Source organism: Equus asinus, chromosome 12 (genome assembly GCF_041296235.1).
Source record: "Equus asinus isolate D_3611 breed Donkey chromosome 12, EquAss-T2T_v2, whole genome shotgun sequence".
In the NCBI taxonomy this organism is placed as follows: domain Eukaryota; kingdom Metazoa; phylum Chordata; class Mammalia; order Perissodactyla; family Equidae; genus Equus; species Equus asinus.
This window is the reverse complement of record NC_091801.1, coordinates 46,765,338-46,789,902: the sequence shown is the minus strand read 5'-3', so window position 1 is coordinate 46,789,902 and position 24,565 is coordinate 46,765,338. Positions and strand designations below refer to the sequence as shown.

Genomic DNA, 24,565 nt, shown 5'->3' with positions numbered 1-24,565 from the left:
AGAAATACTCAAACCAGATATAAATAAGAGTCCCCCCACCCCTAACCGCAGCTACCAAAGCATTCTGACCTGCTGTGTTTATTGTGGTAGCTACTTTGACTCATAAATGTGAATCCCTTTTCAAAAGGCTTTTCTGGGGCTGGCCCTGTGACCTAGTAGTTAAGTTTAGAGCACTCCGGCTTCGGCAGCCCGGGGTTCAGTTCCCAGGTGCGGACCTACACCACTCATCAGCAGCTGTTCTGAGGCAGCAACTCACATACAAAATAGAGAAAGATTGGCACAGATGTTAGCTTAGGGTGAATCTTCCTTAGCAAAAATTAAAAAACGAAAGGATTTTTCTGTAGTAATTTATTATCTTTATTTCATTAACATTTATTTTGGCATCTGAACTTTTTTGACATTCTAAAAGAAGTGTTCTGGTGTAGTGGACTAAAAAATCACTTAACTCCTGGGGCTGGCCCCGTGGCCGAGTGGTTAAGTTCTCGCGCTCTGCTGCAGGCGGCCCAGTGTTTCGTCGGTTTGAATCCTGGACGCAGACATGGCACCACTCATCAAGCCACGCTGAGGCAGCGTCCCACATGGCACAACTAGAAGGACGTACAACTATGTACCGGGGGGCTTTGGGGAGAAAAAGGAAAAAAATAAAGTCTTTAAAAAAAATAATCACTTAACTCCTTAACACATACCTCATCTTTAAATAGTAATAATAATAGTTTACAGAGTTGTTGTGAGAGTTAAGCCACATTCATATGTGAGAAGGCCCTTTCAACTATAAAATGCTATATCAGTGTGAGTTGCTTTTGCTGTTAATACGTTTGGAACAAACAGAACACCATAATAGGTTGCTCTGTAATAATCTGCAAATACATTTAAAAGCCATGATGCAAATTTATAGGACCAAAAATTTTGAGGCAAGTTTTAATTGGGTAGAAATATTTTCTTATTTATATTCTGATTTACTTCCAGAAATATTCTCATCTTCAGTTGGCGCACCAAGAACACCCAAGGCCGTACTTCAAGAGCATGTTGTGGTGGGCTGGGGTGGTGCTGATGGCCGTGGGAGAGACAGGAAACTTTGCAGCCTATGGATTTGCCCCTATTACTCTCATTGCTCCATTAGGTTGTATGTCTGTTACAGGTGAGCCATTTTTCTGTGTTTTGACAAAAAGAAATTTTAAGAAATCAGAAAAGTTGGTGAAAAACATACAACTTAAACAACACATGCACAAAAGAAGAAGTCTATTTCTTGTTTTCTTAGCATGTTAACTTGAAACAATTATACTACTGATTTAGTTATCTGCAGTCATGCTGCCACATTAACCATGAAGAGTCTTGCATTTTGTATCTAAAACACGTATGTTTAAAAGCCCGATTCCCGGTGTTTGAGTCATATAAATTAACAGTAAGAGCAAATGTTATACTGTGCTTTTTAATCATTAATGAATTATCTAAAAGCATTTGTAGTACAATATTATATTTTATTCATATGTTAAACTGACATTACATGTAGTTAAAGGCTTTGATGCCCAATCTTGACTCCATAGTTTAGCATCTCTTTTACATTAAGAATTAAATAGGGGGCCGGCTCTGTGGCCCAGTGGTTAAGTTCATGCGCTCCGCTGTGGCGGCCCGGGGTTCAGATCCTGGGCGCAGACATGACACCGCTCCTCAGGCCATGTTGAGGCGGCGTCCCACATCCCACAACTAGAAGGACCTGCAACTAGGATATACAACTATGTACCGGAGTGGTGGGGGGGTGGGGGTTGGGAAATAAAGCAGAAAAAAAAGAAGATTGGTAACAGTTGTTAGCCCAGGTGCCAATCCTTAAAAAAAAAAAAAGAATTAAATATTGGTTATTCTACATTACTATAAGAATGTGTAATTTTACAGTAATGTCACAATTATCCTACTTTCAAAACATATATAATTTACTAAATTCATTTAGAAGAGAGAATATGAGATGTTGCTAAAGACTAAAAAATAGAAAAATCACTGCTAAAAAGGAGAACAAACTCTCAAAACCTCGTTAAAATCAATAAAATCTTTCTAGTTTTACTCTTTGTCTGCTGCTATGGAAACAGAATGTTTCCAAGTTTCTGTGAATTTGGAACCTTCATTGAAATAGAACCAAGTTGATGGTTATTGTCTGGTAACAACTAGATCAAACGTAATGTGCTCACATATCCCAATTTTAATATTTTTCCTAAAAAATTATATGCTATTCTTTTTTTTTTGGAGGAAGATTAGCCCTGAGCTAACATCTGCTGCCAATCCTCCTCTTTTTGCTGAGGAAGACTGGCCCTGAGCTAATATCCGTGCCCATCTTCCTCTACTTTATATGTGGGATGCCTACCACAGCATGGCTTGCCAAGCAGTGCCATGTCCACACCTGGGATCCAAACCAGCGAACCCTGGGCCGCTGAAGTGGGACGTTTGCACTTAACTGCTGTGCCACCAGGCCAGCCCCCAAAATTATATGATATTCTTAACGAAAGCATAGTTTAAACTGAAATAATGCATATTCAAAGAGAATTTTATTTTGAAAGTAGTTTCCCCTTCTTAATCATTTAACATATTTTATTTGAAATACTTTCATGATGTATAATAGTAGAATATTTAGCAAAGAACACTTTTTTAGCTTTCTAGAATTGGTTCAGTAAAAATCGCCATACTGTTACTACTCTGAATAGGCACACAATTTATGTAATCATTTGCTATTTTTAACACTCCAATAAAATGAGCAATTTGAGTATATCTTATCTTCTATTTATTACACATACCACGTACGTGGATATTCTGGATGCTTTTTCCCTCCCCGAAGTTCCAGTGCATGGTTGTATATTCTAGTTGTAAGTCCTTCTAGCTCTTCTATGTGAGCCACCACCATAGGATGGCAGCTGACAGATGGGTGGTGTGGTTCCATGACCAGGAAATGAACCCAGGCCACTGAAGCAGTGAAAGTGCCAAACTTTAACCACTAGGCCATCAGGACTGGCTCTGGATTTTTTTTTCTTCTCAAAATCTGAGAAGTAACCGATAAAAGATCTAGTTATATTGTCAACTTGGGACCTCTGTAGGTCCCAATTGTTCTGAAAATGTTGTCTTATTCTTCATAATGGCTGTATATTTAGAGCTTATCTTTAGTTTTGTTTCCTATTATGCTTTATGCTCCATTTCCATGAAATAATCAAAGAAAAAATTGTCCAAATGTGTCAAACAGATACCTAGGGGAGGGCTGAGTGCACCACATTGTGTTGAAATTCTCCATTTATCTCCAGTCTCCCGGGCCTGGGAAATCTTTTTTCTGGGAACAAGAGAAAGAGAGCTACCCAGCTAGCTCAAAGAAGAGGGGGTATGTCTGTATTTATTTAAAGATCAGAGATTTCACAGAAATGAAATATAGCCAGGCCCCATGGGACATGACGTGAGACTTCAGAAGTTGCCAGAGATTAAGGGCCAGCATTGACACCCCTTGCAGACCTTCAGTGAAGCTGCCTGTGAAGCTGCTCCCCTTGGTGTGACTTGCTTGAAGCTCTCATTCATAGTGGGAAGCTTAAGTTTTCCCACCTTCCCCTCAGAAAGTGTCCTGTCCTTCCCAAGTCCCCTGTGGGGCCAGTCTACCCACCTTTAAGCTCTGAGCCCACTGCCCTGACAGATGGGCTTTACTTAACATTTCAACTTTATAACATTTTTAGCAACCTCCCTCTCTGCACGTTTAAAGTGATTCAAAGAAGTAAACTTACAGCCTGAAACACAGCATTTCCTACTTTACAATCTCTGCAAACAGTCGTACATGCTCATAAATAATATTCCCATAGCACTCCTCAGCTAAATTTAGGTACTGGCGAACGTAGGTGGCTTAGGGACCACTGGTGATTGAGGATTTTCCCCAGAACAAACCCCTACCACCCTGAGATTCTTTATAAAGATTCTAGAAACTCTAGAGAACTTGAAGCAAAGGGGAAAGTATTTTTAAAACAGAGGTATCATATGGCTATGTCTACAGATGAGGCAGAAGAGCGTCCACACTTTTCTATGCTGGAACTTTTCTTTCCCTATTATTTCTTGGGAGCCTCAAGAAAGAAATCAAACCTCCCTTTGAATTAAAAAAAAAAGGAAGATAATGTCTGCTGCGGTGTTGCATGGGAGATTGCATATTCTTTTCCGGCTTTTCTTCTGTTGTTTGTTGCTTTTCAAAGAAGAAAAAAAAGAAGATTAAAATCCAGAACACTTGAAAACACTTTAGGGGCCCGGCCAGGTGGCGCATCAGTTAAGTTTGCATGTTCTGCTTCAGCGGCCTGGGGTTCGCTGGTTGGGATCCCTGGTGCGGACATGGCACCGCTTGGCACACCATGCTGTGGTAGGCGTCCCACATATAAAGTAGAGGAAGATGGGCACAGTTGTTAGCTCAGGGCCAGTCTTCCTCAGCAAAAAGAGGACGATTGGCAGCAGTTAGCACAGGGCTAATCTTCCAGAAAAACAACAACAACAACAACAACAAAAAACACTTTAGCTCTTAAGTCCAAGTGAAGGGTACTTTCTTCCATCTTCCCCACTCCTTAGGAGGTACTGTGTGGGTAATCGTGTGTACGACTCGTACTACACACAAGACTACTACGTCAGACCTGCCTGTTTGTCTTACAAAATTCCTGCTCCCTTTGTACACTTTAATTGAACAGATTTTTTTTTAAGGACTAGTACGTAAGAAGTGCTATGGTAAGCATATGGATATTTCAGTTTGTACTCTACCCAGATTCCCGCCTCAGATCATCTTCCTTTGATCCTTTCTTTCCCTCTCTCTGTGTGTCCTCCTGCTCCCCACTGACATGCTCACCTTGAGGCAGCATTTCTCAAGCACTGGTGATTTCACAGGTATTCTAAGAAACAAAGAATTCCATAATTAAAAAAGTTTCTCAAATACTAGATTTTAAAAGTTGCACAGGTTTCATTGATGTAGGGCTTTTTGGGCCCTGGGATGGCCCATGCCACTGTCAATCTTGCAGAGGCAGAGGCAGAGGCAGTAGGCCAGGTTTCCCACCTATTGACCACAAGATGCTTTTGATATGAAGCATCTCAAGGGACAACAGTTCTGCAGAAAACACTTTAGGAAATACTCACAAGCAGCCACAGCATCCCAGAAACTCTGGATAGATAACTCACCTGTGCCTGGCAGCAGAGATTGGATAATGGGAAATAATCCTGGTGCATAGGCAGGTCTGACTGCCTAGCCTGGGTCCAGCTTTTTGAGAGAGAGTGTCAGAGCCCTAGTATCCTTGTGTCATCTTGTACTTTTACCCTACATTTCTCACCGAAGGTCTTTCTCAACAAATATAGGTCCAAGACCTTATTCTGACTAATACGCTAATTGTACTGGCAGTATGGCTAATTCTAGTTGTTGACTTGTGTTTGTGTTTCCGTTAATTAAGAAAGTTTAAAGGATGATTTTTCAGTTTCACCTAGAGCCTCGGCTGGATACTTGCCCCAGTATGACAGGGCAGTAGAATGGTCAAGAGTACCAGCTGTAGGGCTACCCTGCCGGGGTTCAAATCCCAGTCCTGCCACTGGAAAGCTCTGTGGCCTCGGGCAGCTTGTTTAGGCTTATGTCTCAGATTCCTAATCTGTAAAATGGGGATAAAAATAGTTCCTACCTCAGAGGTTGTTGTGGGGAAGAATTAAGTAAACACAAACACCTAAGAACACTATTGGACGCCTAGTACAGTATTTCACACAGTGACAACACTAGCAATTGTCACTGTGACTTATTATTATTATTACACACAAATAAAGCACACAAGGTTTACTTCCATGCTTCGAAGATGGCTGATGGTTAAATTCTCTAAAATGGATGAACCAATTTAGGAGATGCTTTTAATTGTTCTTATCCATGTAATGGTTAATTTTCAGGTAACAGAAAAATATGATGCGCACAGCTCATTTGTTCAGGTGTTAAGCAGCAATTGCCCTTTGACCCCCCTACATATTTCCTACCAAAACATGTTGGAAAATACCAGAATTTCCAAATAACCCACCAAGACAAAATACATGTAAAAAACAGACATAGAAGGTTGTCAGAGGAAAAACATAGCAGTCTGAGATGTGTGTGCAACTTTCTGTCTTCTTGCTCTGGCTTCATAGCACTCTTGTTCACTTGCTAATTAAGTTCAGAGAGGCTGAAGGGTAGGTTTCTTTCAGGTCTAACTGCAATTTGAGAATGTATTTTCTGAGAAACTATTTATTATACCAGAAATCTAGTAAAAAAACAAATGTTAGATATTGTGTGGAGTTTGTAGTAAAATTTTAAATTACTGCTAATTCTTCCTGTCCCAGGTAAACACTCTTCCTCAGGAGGCCTATCTTGGTTCCTAGACTAAATTAAACAAGCTATTCTCTGCTCCCTTAGCACTCTGCATGGGCCCTCCTCTCGTCTGTGTGGTGCCTTTTTGTGAATTAGGAAAAGCAAACCTTTCTCATGATACTTTATTTATGTCTGCCTGCAAATTATTGTAATACAATGATTTTATTAGAGCAGGACATTCTGGTTCCATCTGTCAGAAAATTGTCCTGAGATATACAAAGATATACTAAGATGTGGGAGGTGCCCCTCAGATGTTGTGATTTTGTTCACTGCACAACCTGCTCAACCACACACAGCAGCCCTGACCCTACGTTTCCCCTTCAGCATCTCTCATAATGCTCACAATGACCTGTTTAATGTCCATACTCACCATTCAACTGAGACCCAGGAGACTGGTGACTGTATGTGTCTGTTGCCTGCTGTCTGCTCTCTCTAGCCTTGTAGAGTTGGTTTGAATTTGAATTTTGATAAAACGAGGATAGGATGTTCTGTTCTAGAGTGTTGGAAGAGAAAAACTCTTGCTTAAAAGATTTCAATTCCTGGTGAAACACAATGGTTAAACATTTCAGAATTTGTGAATATTCGTTGTTGTAAATACTTAAAGATTTATAAGCCTGTCCTTTGAGGGTTGAGTTAGATTATTTTTGCATCTCCAAAGTGTGGCCTTACATTTAATGTTTTCCTTTCTCTGTTCATCCCCATGACTGTGATCTATGCTATGCCTAAGTCTTGAGGGGTGATTAAAAATAATGAAGTTATCAACACTCCAAAGAGTTGAAGCCGCATAGCATTGAGGATATTCATGGTAGACCTCACTGAGTATAAAATTAACTTGTCTAGGGCTCAAGGGAGTGGGATGTGAGGGAGATTGTTGCAGGGATAGGGAGAGTGGGGAAAACAGAGCATGACGGAGGCACCAACGACATCTTCCAGTTCTACACCTCTGAGTATATTGATTTAAAGTAATTAGAGAAGAGTTCAGAGGATATTTCACCTTTTTCCAAGTTAAATTCAGGCAATACTTCAGAAATAGTTAAAGGTAAGAAACTAATATTGAATGAACCTCCACTCTGCCAGGTACTGTATGAGACACATAAACTGTCATTTTACTTAACTGTTGCCCAGCTGAATACAAGTGAGAAATAAGTAGATTAAATTTGAGATGAATTATATGAGATCAAACACTTGGAATTTTATATGGAATAATAAAATTAATAGCAGTGAGGTCTCCTTGGCTCTGGGATAATTTCCTAAGAGAAGTAGTCATCCTGTTACTGGGCTAATTTGGATTAAGTTTGGAGAGCTAACTGCACTGAGAAAATGAGAGGAGAATGAGACATATGACTGGTAAGTATTTTCCAGCTCTAATTTTCCCTGACATGCTGGCCTTTGCTCAAATTGAAATTCATGATGTGGAATATATGTTGTTTCTTGTATTTCTGTTGTGCTGTTACAAAGCTGTAAACTGAAATGTGTCTGTAATCCATTAAACGATGGTCATAATGTAGACAAAAAGCCCTGTTGAGGCCTTTTGAAATTCCAGAGAAATCATCTGAAGCAAAAACTTTGGTCTCCAAGATTTTTATTAGAAACAAATGAAAGGAAACATAAACAGACCAATGAGCAAGTGACCTGCAGCATTACACAGACTTAGATGCTGCTAATTGTCTGTCCTTTAGAGCCCTGTGCCTGGTGCCAGCCTGGACGGGGTCACTGGGACTCTGAAGCCTCACAGGCTGCCTGTGAGAGGGACACTACACATGGACGCTTGTTTTAATGTTGGAAATATGTAGAAAATATCCCTTTTCTCAGTGGCTTGCTGGGTTGTCTGCTTTAGTACGTCTGTCCCAGAACCAGCCTAAATTAAAATGAGTGGAATAAAACTCTGAAGTTTTCGTTTTATGTCTGCTTGTGCACTCTCAGCTGAAAGCATTCCTAAAACCTAAAAACTTTACTTGAACTGTCTTTTCCACCCATCCTTATTTTTTAAGAACACCGCATAGTATTTCTAGAGAAATTGCTAATGATGAAGTAATGCGTTATTACGTTTATAAGAGAGAGCTAATCTTGTCAATGATAGCATTTTTACTTTTTTGGAATCTTTTCAAGTTTAATCACTAATGTGTGTCAAGAAACATGTAGAAAAGAAAGGATTATTGTTCTTAATCCAGGTACATTTCCTCATTTTAATTATGCAAATTACAGACTTTCTTCATTATCTTCAGTAAATGACAGTACCAATTTTTTTAAATTTAAGATGAATTACTCAACACTTTTATTCCTGCCAATGTGGATAGTAGGACTTTTCTCTCTGTAAAGAGACTTTTCTCAAAGTGTCACATCCTCAGATCTTCAGATCCTCCCTCCACAGAGTCCGTTGTAATTGACATACTTTTTCCCTACAATTCTACAAATAACAGGGAATGATCACTATGGAGAAGTCAGTGCCTCTAGATGTTTAGAGTTGATTGAGCCTGTGAGCACGCTCAGTGTGTCCACATGTTTGAAGCTTGATTGTGACTGACATGAAAGTGCGTTTGTGGTTTGCTTTTCAGCAGTACAATAAAGTTGCCATTATAAGTGGTCAGAAACCTCAAGCTAGATATTTACATGTGAGGATCCATTTGTAGCATTATTATGTAAATATGTTCTTTTCATGTCATGGGTTATTTTTTTATAGAAGAGAGTTCTGTACTACTTTGTCTTCTACTTTCCTATACTATAAACGTACACCCTGGTTTCCCTTCATATCATAGAGGCTAAACAATAAATTGAATGTCCGGAAGTGAAAATTGATGACATTTTTATTTGCAGACTAGATCAGAGTTCACAAACTCTGGCCTTCAGACCAGTTCTAGGCACTGCTGTGTTTTGTTTAGCTCAAACAATCCTTTTAAAGAATATGAATTAATTTCCCATGTTTAAAAGTTAGACCATGACACACAAAAACTAGGTTTTTCTCTTAAAGAATCAAGTTTGATAGCACTGGACTCGCAGTTGGCTAGGGCTGAGTTACAGCTGCCACCTTTCACTAATCTGGTGTACTCCAGGTCACCATGACCCCACTGCCCCTCACCTCGAGAGCCCACCACCCTCATCATCACAGCCCACCACCCCCCTTTGCCAAGCCTGCTGCTGGGGTTTTTCTTTTTTAGAGGATTTTCCTCTTTAGAGAATTACCTAGCTGGCCCCTGTAGACATTTGAGTTTTGTGACTGTGGACCAAAGGGTTTTTTTCTTCTGAATCTGATAAGAATATCATATCCATAATTACATTTAAATAAAGTGTAATTGATTTTTTAAACTTTGGGTTAAATTTATCTAAGAAATGATGATAAAAGGGTAAAAAATGGGGAGAAGTAAATAAGTGTGAACAAAATTATTTTTTAAAAGCCATACCATAATGTATTACATAGTTATTGAACTCTCTTCTGTGCTGTTAAACTTTTGATAAAAAGCTATTATTTGGGGGGAAAGAGAATTTAAGTAAAAAGTACACATATATCATAATGTTTCAAATTGGAAAAGGGAATGCCAACTTACCTATTATTCTACAGACTCAAAAATCTAAATGGACATGTAAAAATCTACCCTTGAGTTTAACTGCTACCATGTAGAAAGTTGATGCTTAACTTCTGGTTTACTGATCCCCATTAGTAGCTATTACAGAAGAAAATCCAAATCAGGTTTGTACAACCTGTCTGAATTCCCATACACCAGATTAATTTATACTTGTTTTTTTCTCTCATTTGTGGCCCGCCATGAATCTTAGAGCATCCACTCTTGACCATACTAAGCTAAGTAACTCTTCCATAATAACAGCGAAGTCTTGGACCAAGTCTAGGTGATGTCAGAGAGGAGGTGAATGATGAATAAACTTGAGGTTTATTCCTAAGTAAATCAGGGAGTGTTAGGAAGCTCAACACCAGGTCACATACTTACCTCTGGGACTGGCACCCTCCCCTACATTTAGACTTTGTTCAGCTGAAACCACTGGATTCTTGCTTGATCTTTATCTATTTTCATCTGGAAATCTGAACCAGAATGCCCATGTGTAAGATTCTTTATGTCAACTGTGACCAGAAAGCATCTGCATGCTGATTGGTAACCTTAGTGACACTTAATGGCCAAAAAGAGAATAGATGACTCACTCATAGGAGTCAGTCCATTATAATTGTTGCTGAGATTCTTCATGACCATAAAGCGTTGGAACTTCAAGGCCAAGTGAATACATTAATAAACTACCCCATGGGAGCTCTATTTTTTACCAGAGAAAATACCAGAAGAAGCTTTTTTTGTCCATTTCCCTTACATATAGTATTCTTGCTATCTTTTTTTTTTTTTATTTCCATGACTCCTACATAACCACTGTTTGAATTTTAGTATATTATCTTTCACATGCTACCTTTCACCTTTTTTTTCTTAATGCATTATGGTCATTGTGGCCCAGCATCTGCCTTTAGAGTCTCTGTGTGATACTGTGTAATGAATTTAACCCCAGCGTCTGCAAGCACTCCATGTAGACCCATGTCTGTGAGCTGTGTCTCTAGACCCGTGCCTGGGAGCATTCTGTGTAGACCCATGTCCTAGGAAGGCCAGGATGTAATAGGATTCATGAACCTCTGCCCAAATATGCCTCAAGTCAAAAATGTACACAAAACTGTGAGTGCTGAAGTAAATGCTCAGAAGGAACTACAGTTTAATCATAGCTAGTACAAATCAGTTTAATTTACAAGTGTGCTCTGTTTCAATGCTTTTTAAACTACTGATCTTGAAATGCTCTTTCTATTTATGAATATTAAATTTTACTCTAGGAATAAAAGTGAAATAGTTTTCTCCCCTTTCTAGGTGTTCATTAGACAACGGTTGTTGTTATAACAACAACTAGACAGTGTTGAGTTTGACAGATTGCACATGTGTTATGGATTGCATATCTCTGCACACATATTATGGGAGTACTTCAGTTTATTTTTTCTCATTTTAAAAATTTACTACACTACTTAGAAGTTATGTTATTAGCTGTTGCTCAGATACCGTCTTTTTGCTCAGCACAGCTCTCATTCTAACCATGTTGTGCAAGATAAATGTTTCAAGTAAATGTATCTTAATAGAATGTTCTTTTTTATTATTTTGCTAGATAAATAAAACGAAAAATCTTCTATTTTCTTATCTAAAAATTTTGTTCTAAAAATCTCATGTTCTCTTAAAACAAAAAAATGAGTATGGAAGTGCGTTAGACATAAATTCTTTCAGATAGTAAAAGTAACATATTTATGTTTCATAAAACTGATAACTGTTTTATATCAATTGGTATAATTTTATACATATAGTATATTTCAAGCTTATTGTTGCCAATGATATCCTTTTTGCTTTTAACAATGAAATTATCTCCTACATAACATTTTTTCCTCTTCCTTCTGAAAGTGAAGTTGTTTATGAAACTGTGGCTTAGCAACAAAAAAAGAATGAAAATGTTGCCTTTCTTATTTCAAGGGAGGCAATGGAGTGTAGTGTACTAAAAGGAGCTCTGGACTGGAACAAGGAAATATGAGTGCTGGTTCCAACTCTGCTATAAAATAAGTGTTTATTAGCTGAACGCAACCTCTTTGGACCTCAGTTTCCCAAACGTAAAGTTAGGACCTTGAGTAGATTATCTCTATGTCTCCTACTAACTCTAAAATTTCCCTCATTCCACATAAGCATTGTCTCCCCTCTTAATGGAATCCTTTGCTGTCACACAGTTATCTCAAGGATTGTTATAATGGAATGCATTTGGTATATGTTAGCGTAGTGAAACTTCACCTATTTTTTATTGTTAATCTATCTCCCTCTGCTTGGAAACATTCCCTACCTAATTATGCAGAAAGTCAGTGATGGAGGTGGGAGTCGGGTCTTGGTTTTTATACCTTTTCTAATGCTCTAACGTGTCATTCATTTCCCTGAATTATTTTGGTCCAAATTTGATATAGAAAATTTTTGTACATTTTTACACCTGTCCCAAACTCAATTATTAATGTAATAGACTACAAATCTATACTTTAGTTTATCTACAGAAAATTTTGCTTTAATGTTTTAAAGCCACACTACACCCTTAAATTCATGCTTCGCGGACATTTCTCATGTTCCATTTATTTTGTGTGAAATCTCCATTCCTGTAACTAACCCAACCAGGAAAAGTTTGCAAGGACATAGGTCAACTTGAATGAGAGAGAGCTAGGTTGAAAAAAAGATGGAGCAAACAAATGAGGATGCCATCTTATCTTGAATGAGGGTTTCTGGTGTGGATTTCTTATTTTGTTTTAGATCAATTGCCAGAACACCAGATATAGTTATATTCTAATTTAACTGATTTAATGGATTATTATACAGAGTCATTAAAATTATATCTATGAAGAATTTTTAATAACATGGCAAATCGTTTGTAATATAGTAACTGAGGAAACTGAGAAACGAAATTTTGCATTATGGTTTGATCTCAACTAAAGGGAAATAAACACACTAACATATTAACTGCAATTTTCTCTAGATGATGAGATTATTTTATGGTGATTTTTCTTTCCTGTGTTCTTACTTTAAAAAACAAACTTGAAAACCCAGCTAATAATTATTGTTAAAAGTTGAAAATACAAATTATGTTGTGTATTTTTTTGTATTACTGCAAGATTGTATTTTCCCATGCCTCTACATAGAGAAGAATGGCTCCATAAGAGGAGCAACTCAGAGAGATTCAACTTACCCCCACACTTCTGAGGCTATAGCAGCAGGCCATGGCTCAGTGATGAGGTTGAGAGTTCAGTAGCATCAATAATGGGAAAGAGAGTCTTAAACATCATGAAGGTCAGCAAATGTGGGACAGAGATCCCATAAACACTCTTTTATGTCCTAGGTACTAGCTACCCACTTCAGATTTTAGAAGAATAAGACATATCTCAGAGTAAAAGGAATTGATAGTCTTTTAGGGGAGACAGGCAAATAAACCTCAGGTGTAATGAAAAAGCTGTATTACAAGGGGTAATCACACATCAAAGAGGAGTGATAACTTGGCCTGGGGGAATCCGCAGGTGATACCTGAGTCTACAGTTGGTCATGAGGATGGAGGCAGAGTTGTAGAAGGAAAAGCACATATAAAAAGTCCTTTAGCATTAAACTCAATAGTGATTCTGGGAATTATGATTCTTTTAATAAGGGTGGGCATGAATATAAGAGATCAAGAACGAATGTGGCAAAGTGGCAGGAGCAAAATCATGACTGTCTTTGAATGTCATGCTCAGTAGTTTGGCCTTTGTCCTGTAGATGGCAAGAAGTCATTAAGAGAATTTAAAGCTGTGGATTTATATTAGATTTGCATTTTAGAAAGATTACTGTAGTGGTGGTATGGGGAAGGGAGAGTGAAATAGGAGGGCAGAGGAAGCTATAATGGTCTAAGCCTGAGGTGAAGCTGGCCTGAGCTGGGGCAGTGACAACAGAAGGAAGGAGGGGGTGGATTGAGAGAGAGTGAAATTCAGACTTAACAGACCCAGTAGCCTGTTGGATGTGTAGTGAGGGAGAGAGGAGACTAGGAGGAGTCCTAGGATTCTGGTGCTCCATAGGGTATCATTGCAATAGGGATTATAGGAGGAGATGATGGGAAATAATGAGCTTCAGTCTGGGATGTATTTAAAGTTCAGACTTCCTTCTTTCCCTCTTTTCTTTCCTTCCCTTCTCTCTCTTTTACCTTTCCATCCCTTCCTGTTCTTCCTACCTGTCTCCTTTCCTTTTTTTTCTTTTTTTCCATTCGTTCATTTAGTAAACTTTTATTAAGCCTTCACTATATACCAAGCGCTATCCCAGTCACTGTCCCAGGTCCATGGTAAACCTGGCCAATTTCCGTGTATCCTCACCATGGTGGGGGGAAAATCCTTTTTTGCAGCCACAACTGCTGGGTATCTCTAACTAGGACACAGCTAGTCAGGCATAAGACACAAACTGTTTAACTCCTTTCAAATGGCATTGCATAATATATGCTTTTATATTGGAAACACCACTAATGGCCATTTTCTTTCTAGGTAGTGCCTTTATTTCTGTTTTGTTTCTGAAAGAAAATTTGAGAGCCTCAGATTTACTAGGTAAGTACTTATTTAATTCATTTAATTATACCACTGCTTGGTCAGGAAATAAATAATACTGTCCATAAAAAATATGTACTTTAAAAATTGTAAAAGATTACTGAAGTGGATATAACCTCATTTAGAGGTGAACGTTATTCTGTCTTGGAGCTGCCATCTGCTCTTCATGTGAAATACTTCCATTTTAATTGTGACCACTGCCCATGCTATTGACCACAGTAAATTATTATTTTACAGTATTATTATTATGAATGTTATGAAATTATTATGAGCATAATAAAATTCAAGAAAACATCTGTTACCTAATAGAGTATTCCACTTCAAAGGACATATTTGTTAGATTGTCGTATGAAAGTACTGCCTAAAAATGAAAACCACATACAATAATTAGATGCACCAATTAACTACTTAATTTGTATTTAGCTCTTTCCGAAAGTAACACTGGACATTGATTTCAAAATTTTATTTAGAAATACAGCTGTTAGTGGAAAATAACAGTAGTCTTCCTAGCTGTGAGAAATATTTCTGTTATATAGCAAAGCCATCATATATTGATTGTATCTTCTACCTCTTATTAGAAATATCATTGGTGAGAAGAATTACAGAGATTCATATTTTCTTCCTTGATAAAATCCTGTCTGCATTGCTGCTGCCATATGATAATGAATACAATACTTGAGGCACTTTAAATAAAGTAATGTCTGCTTGCTTCCAAGGAGATCATATTTTTTAAAAAAAATTTGAGCTTTAAATGTGACACCAGTGTTGGTGTGTTGAGCATTTGTTTTTCCTGATCATGTTTCCCATGAGCCTAGCGTCTTAAAAGTATTTTCACTTTTTCTTTTTCCTCCTTGGTTTGATTCTGTTAGTAGAGTTTTTAGTCAACATTGTCAAATTTTTCATGGTTAAAATGTTTTTCCAAATGCATTCATATGTAAATTGTATCTTTTCAAATATATTAATTTTCTATATTCTCTTCTTATATATTATGGTTTATGGAAGCATTTGGGGAAGTTGTATGGAATAGAAATAAGAATGAGCAGTGCCTGAGTTTTATAAATTAAGAAAATTAAGTCCTGCATTATTTTTCTCATTTATCAAGTGTCTTAAGGAAACTTTAAATTGTTTTATCTAACATATGTCATCTTTTGTAGTTAATGGTTGATTAATGTTTAAGTTAATCTAAGGTATCTAATGGGATAATACAAGTGGATATAAAGGGAGACTTGCTAGTTATCATGAACATTAGTGATCAAATATGATTAAGACAAAATTCCTGCCTTCAAATAATATATTGGATAATAAAATATATACATAATTTTTTTAAAGCAGAAAATAACATGTATCATAATACCTTGAGCCTTTAGTTTAGAACAGTTTCTCAGCCTCAGCACTACTGATATTTTAGGCTGGATAATTCTTCACTGTAGGGGGGCTGTCCTATGTGCTTTAGGGTGTTTGGCACCACCTCTGCTGGCCTTGACCCATTAGATGCCAGTGGCACCCTCTGTGCCAGCTATGACAACCAAAAATGGCTTCAAACATTGCCAAATATCCCCTGGCTGGGTAAAAATCACCCCCAGTTGAGAACTGTTGGTTTAGAATAAAGAGAGATTACTCTAGCTGGGAAGCTCAGAGAGAATTGTTTACAGCAGAGGTGATATTTGAATCAGTTCTGAGAGCTGGATAGGACAGTCATGGGCTACATCCAAGCATTTGGAGGAGGACATTCAGAGGGAATAACAAGAGAGGTATTAACAAAGGTGCAAAAAGGTAAGGTAAGTTTTTGTTTAATACTGTATTACAACTGCTGTCAGTAAAGATAAGGAAAAAATAAATAAAAGTCATAACTATGGAAAGGGAAGAAATAGAAGTATCAGTATGTGCAGATGATTAGATTATATACTTAGGAAACTCAAGATCAACTAAATATTACTAAAAGCAATAAACTGACTCAACATCAAAGGCTATAAATTAAATTCACTCTGGTGGGTTCAAATCTGGATTCAACTTCTGCTATCAATTGTGTGGTCAACATAGGATTACTTAACTTCTCTAAGCCTCAGTTTGCTAACAAATACAAGACTGTTTTAAGGATCACATTGGATAATTCATATAAGCACTTTGGGAAATGTAAAGCCCTGTTAATATAATTGTCATCATTTCTATGATCAACTTCATCCCCAAGAGGTAATACTAAACATGTAACATAAGGAATAGGAAACACACATGTACACACATAGCATAAAAAACAAACAAAATAAACCTCTGTTAATCCTTTGATTCTTTGCTAATTTCTCTTATTTTAATAACAGCTAACGCTTACTAAATATTTACACTTTCCAGGTACTATAAGTGTTTTACGTGAATTATCTCATCTAAATGTAGGAACAACCCATTTACAGAAGTGATTCTTAGAGAGGTTAAATAACTTGCCCAAGGTCATATAATTGGTAAGTGGTAGACCAGTATTCTAATAATGGCAGCCTGATGTAACTAGAGTATAGTGGTTGTGAATGAGTTCCTAGTGTCAGAGAGCTGTGTGACCTTTAAAAAGTTACTTAGGATATTTTTGCAAACTTTAGTAATCCAGGTAACATTTCTCACAACTCTGGTTGAGTTTTTTGCCTTCCTAACTTAATGCTTTTTGAGTAGGGCTATGTAAGACATGTCACATTTGTTTCATACTATAGTTAAAAGTGATCAATTCGTGACTTTCATCTAGAATCACAGGAATAAGAAAGAATTTAGTTACTTATTCCATACCCATGCCTCTGACAACAATATTATAAGATTATCATGACCTGAGATCTAATGACCACTTCATACTCAGGGAAGGACTGTTCTCCAGCCTCACTCAGTAATGTAAGTCACATACATTTTCTTTGGACCTGCATTGCTATTGCCTTGAGAAAATTTGGCTCTTTCTGTTAAAAGCTGAAAATGGGGTCTTTTTGGGTTTTTTTTACAAGGACTAAAACCAAACAGAGAAAAGAGTAGTCAGTGGCGTTTTTTAAAAGATTAACATATAAGCATGCTAAAAATTAAATTGTCAAAATGTGCAAAAGAAAATCATTAATTTTCCCCTGCTTCGAGCAAATGAAAGTTTGTTTTTCATGATGGAACAAATGAAGATTTTTGGGCCATGTGGAAACAAGCTGAACTAATTTATTGCCAAATGTTACTCTGTGGCTATGAAGCTTTTCACCACTAGCCTCAAAAAATGACCTCACAAAAACTATGTCTCAAAGGAATCGCCAACTATTATTAACTCAATGACAAGCTTTGGACTGTGCTCTGATTCTTAGTGGATTAATAACTTTAAATTATTTTAACAATTATTTTTCCCTTAAAAAAGCCCCAGATTTTTCTCCCCTTCAATCAGCCAAAAAGTATAGTATTTTCCCCTCGCTTCTCACTTAGTCATCAAAACTACTAAATCTAATAGTCTGTGAGATCCTAGCTGATTTAAGTCCAGATAGTGTCATCATAAAAATAAAAATTACAGTCAATTTATCAGCACTCTCCAGAGACCAGTAACTTGATTACTTCAAGTTGCTTATAAATGGCTTCCCCAGATAGAATGTCAGGAGATTAATAGTGAGATGAAGCCCATCTCCTTCCTTCCTTCTCTCACACCAGAGGTCAGCTTGGTTTGGGGCCAGTATCTAGAATACTAATCTAGCCAAACAAACGATCACTTCTGGTTGAGAGGACAGGTTGGCTATATTTATTTTAGTTTCAAAGCTCGCTCAAGAATAGGAGACTTTCTGATGGTAGGTTCAGGACTATTTGAATTCACTACATTATTGGGATTCCCAATCCAGGGCTCATCAGGATTTAGCTGCCATGAGCCTGAGGAATATAGAGAGATTGTACTGAGGGGAAGGCATCCCAAATGGTTTGGTTTTAAGGAGTCCAGTTTATTCTATGACTCCTGGTATCCCACAAAACAATAGCTGGATCCCCATTGATCAGGAGACATATTGCACAGACCAGGAGAATCAAACAGCCGTCTTGGTTGGATTCAGGTTAGCTGAATATTAAAAAAACTCTTAAACCAACAGAAGTCAGGTCAAACCAGATTCCAGAAACTAAACAACAGGCAGTTAATGGTAGCTGGCATCCAGCTGTAGAGTGGGGACAAAATTAAAGGAGATTTCAGGTTTTACTTAGGGTGGGCTGGGAAACGAGATGTTAGCTAAGGAAGAACTGTACAAGTGGATCTTAGAATCTAAGGCTTGCATAGGTGAGGAATTCAGCAGGTTAGAGGTGCCAGTGAACAGAAGCGTCAGAAGGAGCCCAATTCTAGGCTATTTTCTCTTCAACCACTTTTATACTTCACTCTCAGTCCACAAGTGTCTATAGGAGACTTTTGCAACAGAACACCAGTACCCTCCTGAAACAAAGACTGCATTCTCACAGCTGGATCCCGTTAAACGTCAGCCATTTCCCAAAGTATAAAATATTCCTCAAAACACTATTTCAAGATGATGTAAATGGTCAAATATGTTTAGAAAATATTACAACCATATCCTCCTCTAGGACATTCACAAATGAACACTAACACATTGAGGATCTGAGGGGTCTTCCAGTGAAAGAACTATTTAAGTTTGTTTAACTCACTTCTTTCCAAATAGATTTGACTTCAGACATTTTTTTGGTGGAGCATCTGTCTTATGAAACTGCTTCCAGGGAAGACCTGTTTGGATATGCTCTAAAGGAACCTCAGGACCAGTCAGGAACCCCAGGGACCACTACCAGGAGGAGTCAATTCCTTTTATCCCCAGTGGGGATGCTGCATCCAGCCGTAGGTTATGCTCTGTGCAGCTTCTGGGGTACCACTTGCTGATACTACAATGTGAATGACAGCCCTGAGTTGTCCATTCATTGGCCCTGGTCCTTTATGTAGACAAGAGGTGGGAGAGTGTAATCATTAAGAAAATAGACTACCTAGGTTCCAATTCAAGCTCTCCACTTAGCTAGAAAATCCCAGACAAGATAGTTATTCCTTCTGTGACTCAATTTGCTCATATGTCAAATGCAGATAGTAATACTTTAATAATATGCAATATTATATATTATGCATGTTATAGTAGTAATTATAAAAATTTATAATAGTATAATAACATAATAGTGTAGTTATTTTTCACAGGTTTATTGTAAAGATTAAGTTAGTTATGTAGAAAGCACTTAGAATTTTGCTTATAAGTATTAGCTATTACTATTGTAGTTATCATTATCATCACATTTTAGTATGATGGTGATCATAATGTAACTCTCACATCAGCCAAACTTGTCTATGAAATCACCAGTTCTAGGAACACCACTTCACAAAAAATGATTACCGTTCCTTGGCATGTGCCCTCCCGGTATACCTAATCTACTGTAAAGAGCATGGATGAGCTTGTTTACCTGTTTTGCACATATAACAAGTTTATGGGAAGAGATTTTATTAGTGTTTGTATATTGCATCAAGCTAAATCTGAAACTCCCACCAGATCATTGTAGACTTTTAAGTGAATTGAGTTGTATTTGATGAGAAAACATATTTGCTGCAGATCTGGGCATGAGAGTGGCAGATGGGATCACATCCTGTATCATGGGGCGTGTCCAGCATCCAGCTGTTGACTCCCACCCGCAGCTTACCCATAGTGCTGTCTGCTCCATCTTTGGTCCCCCCCAGCGTCCAGGTCTTGGTACCCTGTGCACCAGTTCCCTGGGGAGAGCAGTGCGTAGCAGACAGAGTACAGCTAGTGTTTCTTCTCTGTGTTCTGTCAGTTGGTTATTTCCTTTCTTCTGCCTTCTTTTAAGACCAATGGGAAGATGTCTTCATTAAGCAGTCAGAAGACACCTGCCAATTCCTTCTTGTCTGGCCCTTCCATTCTCAAATTGGATTGTTTTCCCCTTAGAGACAGCCCCAGTGACCGTCCCTGATCATCCCTGGATTGTAATATTGGAGAAACAATTTTAGATTAATTTTTAAGCTTAACTCAGATGGCCTTTGACTCTTGGCAGTCAGCATCCTGAAGTGGATCTGTCCCGGGGTCCTCTGTCACATCAGGCCTCCAGATGAGCTTTCAAACATGTTCAGCAACCCAGACTGACCTCTGCAGAGCCAAATTCCTGGAGTCTAGAAGGTATGATAAGTTAATTTGTACCTAGAGAAGAGGAGACTGAGTCATAGAGGGATAAATAACTTCCCTGAGCTCTTCCAGCTAGCAAGTAGCAGTGAAATTTGAATTCTGTGAGGGCGATTTCAGCTTGGACTGACTTCCACGATCCAGGTCTTAACCTAAAATTTAACCATGTCCATGGGCAAAGAGCATGTCCATTGCTGCTTCCCTTCCTTTAGTTTCTTACACTTCCAGATTAGTCCTTTGGGCAAACAGGCCAGCAGAAGGTAACCTAGCAAGTTTTCTAAGTCAGAAATCTGTGTCTTTCAAAAGAAGGAGTATTTGTGGCTTTAATGAAATAAAAATAGCAGGACCTGACATCTCATGCCACTTTTAGAAAAGGTGGGATATAAATAAATTTTATTTATTTAAGGAACAGCTAATGTCTATCTTCAACACTTTTATACACTTATGAAAAATGTGCACGATTCATAAAGAAGATAGTAAATCACATAGAAATATATAATGACAGAAGTAAACAAGCATATAACGGGTAGCAGCTATCCAAAACTGTCTTTGTAATTGTCTGAGGTAGCTGAAATTAAAACTATTAGGAAGAGAGAATGTGTAACTAGCTGAGCTGCCATAGAGTTGCTTACTAGACTCACAGTGATGAGGCTCAGATGAAAGAATACATGTGAAAAGCTATGTTGAAAGTATAATTGCAAAATCTTGGGTCGTTTTATTTGTTTTTAAGGAGTTTTGAAATGCACTGGAGATCTACATTGGTAGAAATGGGTACAGTATGCACATATGAAAGCAGATGTGAAACAGGGACTGTGTTGGAAACTTAAGTTAAATACTAAGGCTACTATTGTGCAGACCTAAAAAGAATGAGGGCGCTGTACATATACTGATGTGAAATGTTCTCCAGAGGTTCTGTTAAGCAGAAAAAAAATAAGATACTGAAAAGTTTGTGTAAAAGTAACCCAAACTCATGCACTCTCACATGCACATGCATAAAACGTCTTTGAAAAGAAAACCTCAAGAACTAGTGGCAGTGGTTAACTTTCAGGAGGGGAACCAGTGGGCCATAAGAGTATGAGAGAGATGTAACTTTCTACTGTTCACTTTTGTGTGTTTTGAATTTTTTACCATATACACATTACCCATTCAAAATTGAATTTAAAAGAATAAATTTAGTTGACACTAGATGCAGTTAGATGAGATAAAGAAATAACTGGCAGAGGAACTCAATATAAACAAAAAATTTGAATTTCACCAAAGAAAGTTGGAAGTCTCTGAGACTTTTAAGTTATATTTAATGCATTTACTTTGCTATACTGAGTTTAGAAAACTGTTGTGTTTTTTTCAAGTTCCTTTCTCCTAGGAACCTAATATTAAACTATTACCTTCTAAGATCTTTTTTTCCTAAAGTAGGGACATGGCTGACCAATAGTTTTTGCCCGAGTTCTTATTTATGGTTTTTATTATGTTCCTTTTATTACAATGCTTAATAATGTATATTGTGTTTCATTTTTAAAATCCTCATTAGAAATAGCTCTTAAAATTGTGTATGTAATTTCTGTCTTCACAAAGTAGTACAGAATAAATTGTTACCTTAGAGGAAGCTTATTTTATAGCTTCTACAATACCTTGAATAGCTATTGTCTAGCTTCTATGAAAAATGAAATGCTGTTTGTTCTCAGAAACTAGAGTTCAAAACTCTAAATCATTTGGTTAAGAGGAACAGGAAATTGGTGTCTTCCACTTGTGAGATTTTAGACAATAGACAAACCAAATTGTTTCAGCTTGGAGTCAATACTGGTTGTAAATTATATACACAACAATGCTGACCTCGGTGATGAAACAAGTTGAAATATATTTTCAAGTGCGCTATCTGAAAAATGCTACGTATATCAGTTTTTCTCAGGCTGCTCATTATGAATAAACAAGCAGTTTTCTGTGTTATTTGGAAGGCAAGTCCTCCCTTTACCCCTCCTTCCGTGGCCACTCCTCTTACACACATTCCCTCCCTCAATTATTTTAAGTAATGTTAAAGTGATGACAGTAACACATTCTTTACATAGGTTTATTATGTGATATTTTACTAAGCTACCCCTGGAATTCTAGATTCTAAACTGGATTAAATAAAACTTACAGAAAAGTCAGTGTTCACCTTCGTTATTTCTGCTAAAAGAACCCCAATAAATGGCAATGATTAAGGTGCTCATTTACTAGAGTTTTAAAGTGAAAAATCACCAAAGTGTGTGTGTGTGAAGGCTCCAAAGATAAGTAAGTATAGAGTAGATTATCAGATGATGGACTTCCCCACTCTCTGGGCTCAGCCATCTATTTCTAGATCTAGATGGATCTAGATCCATCATGCATTTACTGTTCCACATGGAAACAAAGAGCCAGCTAGGATGTATTCTCGTGTCTCCATATGCGTGTATTCTGATCTTCTCCATCTTTGGGGAAAGCTCCTCTGAAGAGGCCAGGATTCATGTGTAACAACAAAGAAAACTCAGAAGTTGTGTCCTACCCCATCTATTTCTTGGCCTTTATCCACCTTTAACAGGAATGCCGTCACTTGAATGCATGATGCTCTCTAGGGATGGTTTGATGAATCATATTTTAATAGGGAGGAATTGTCGGCACTTTTACAAGTGATGCTGAGTCTATAGGTAATGTTTGCATCAAGGAAAAATCTTAAATGGCCCTTTTCAACTTGACTTATCTTTTCAATTTCATTTAAAGGTATGACATTGGCATTTGCGGGAACATATTTATTGGTGAACTTTGCTCCAAATATAACTCAGGCTCTCTCGGCAAGAACAGTACAGTATTACTTTGTTGGCTGGCAGTTCCTCATCTATGTGGTAAGAATTCTAAAAATTTTACTATCCCAGAAGCTATATTGTCTAGATCACTGATACATGCAGATGATAGAGAATTAATGTAATCTTTTCTTCTCAGTATTAGTATCTCCTTAAAATGTAACTATACTTGACCAATACTGAAGTATTTGAAACACTAAATCAACAAGAGAAGCACTCTAAGTTTCCCAGGTATCCTGTCTTTGGGGGTGACCTGTCACTGGAACAATTTCCACAACATTTAACCTGTTAATATTTAACATTTAACCATGTTCCAGAGCAACATGTTTTAAGACAACTCAAAGTAAAAAAACAAACAAACAAAATCCAAAAAACCCCTCTTCCTGGGTCAAAGGGAAATACCTGAAGACACATTTTAATTCACTGAATTTTATTCAAGATAGATATTCTCTTTAAAAAAAGTACTCATTGGGTCCGGCCCCGTGGCCGAGTGGTTAAGTTTGCACGCTCCGCTTTGGTGGCCCAGGGGTTTGCCGGTTCGGGTCCTGGGCGCAGACATGGCCCCGCTCGTCAGGCCACACTAAGGCGGCATGCCACATGCCACAACTAGAAGGACCCACAACTAAAATATACGACTATGTACTGGGAGGATTTGGGGAGGAAAAAAAGCAGGGAAAAAACAAAAAGAAGTAAATTCTCTTAAAAGTACTCATTGAGACAAATGCCACAGATTGTCTGGGAGAAGAAGACAGCAGTAGGACAATACTGAGAGATGTGTGAAAGAAAGACTGGAATGAGCTGATATAGAAATTTGAAGCCACTAATTGGAATATTTTATTTGATGCAGTGGCTGTATCTAGTGGATATAAAGAGAGAATGTGATTGAAATGGTTGGTATGTAACTGGTTAACAGAAGTTGGTTTAGGTTGGAGAATAAGAATATCTTAGGAAGGGTAGGTTGTAAGAAGAAAACTGGGATAATCTAGATGAGCATTTAACCAAGAACCAGATTGGTAAAAAAAAACAGTTGTAAATTCAATAACAAGAATCAAAGCACACGGAATCATAGCTTTCTGGGGTTAGAAGTAACCTCAAAAATCTATCCAGTCCTGTCCTTTGCCATTAAAACAGGTGAAATAGTATGACCCTA

At 37.7% G+C, this 24,565-nt stretch overlaps 1 protein-coding gene and 1 long non-coding RNA gene across 3 annotated transcripts in view; one reads left to right on the top strand and one right to left on the bottom strand.

Moving 5' to 3' along the window:
- The window catches only part of NIPAL2 (NIPA like domain containing 2), a 70,151-nt gene that overhangs the window by 21,173 nt on the left and 24,413 nt on the right, over positions 1-24,565 (top strand). The window contains exons 3-5 of one of the 2 annotated variants that reach the window (XM_014847779.3): positions 967-1,138; positions 14,400-14,459; positions 23,336-23,457. In XM_014847779.3, coding sequence (XP_014703265.1) covers positions 967-1,138; positions 14,400-14,459; positions 23,336-23,457 — 354 coding nt within the window. The remainder of the gene's footprint in view (positions 1-966; positions 1,139-14,399; positions 14,460-23,335; positions 23,458-24,565) is intronic. The other variant, XM_070481385.1, reaches the window with a different exon arrangement.
- LOC139039917 (uncharacterized) lies at positions 339-20,235 on the bottom strand. The gene is made up of 4 exons (XR_011493280.1): positions 20,109-20,235; positions 6,726-6,848; positions 4,835-4,877; positions 339-618 (listed from the first exon to the last, which is right to left on the bottom strand). It is a non-coding gene; the product is annotated as an uncharacterized lncRNA (long non-coding RNA).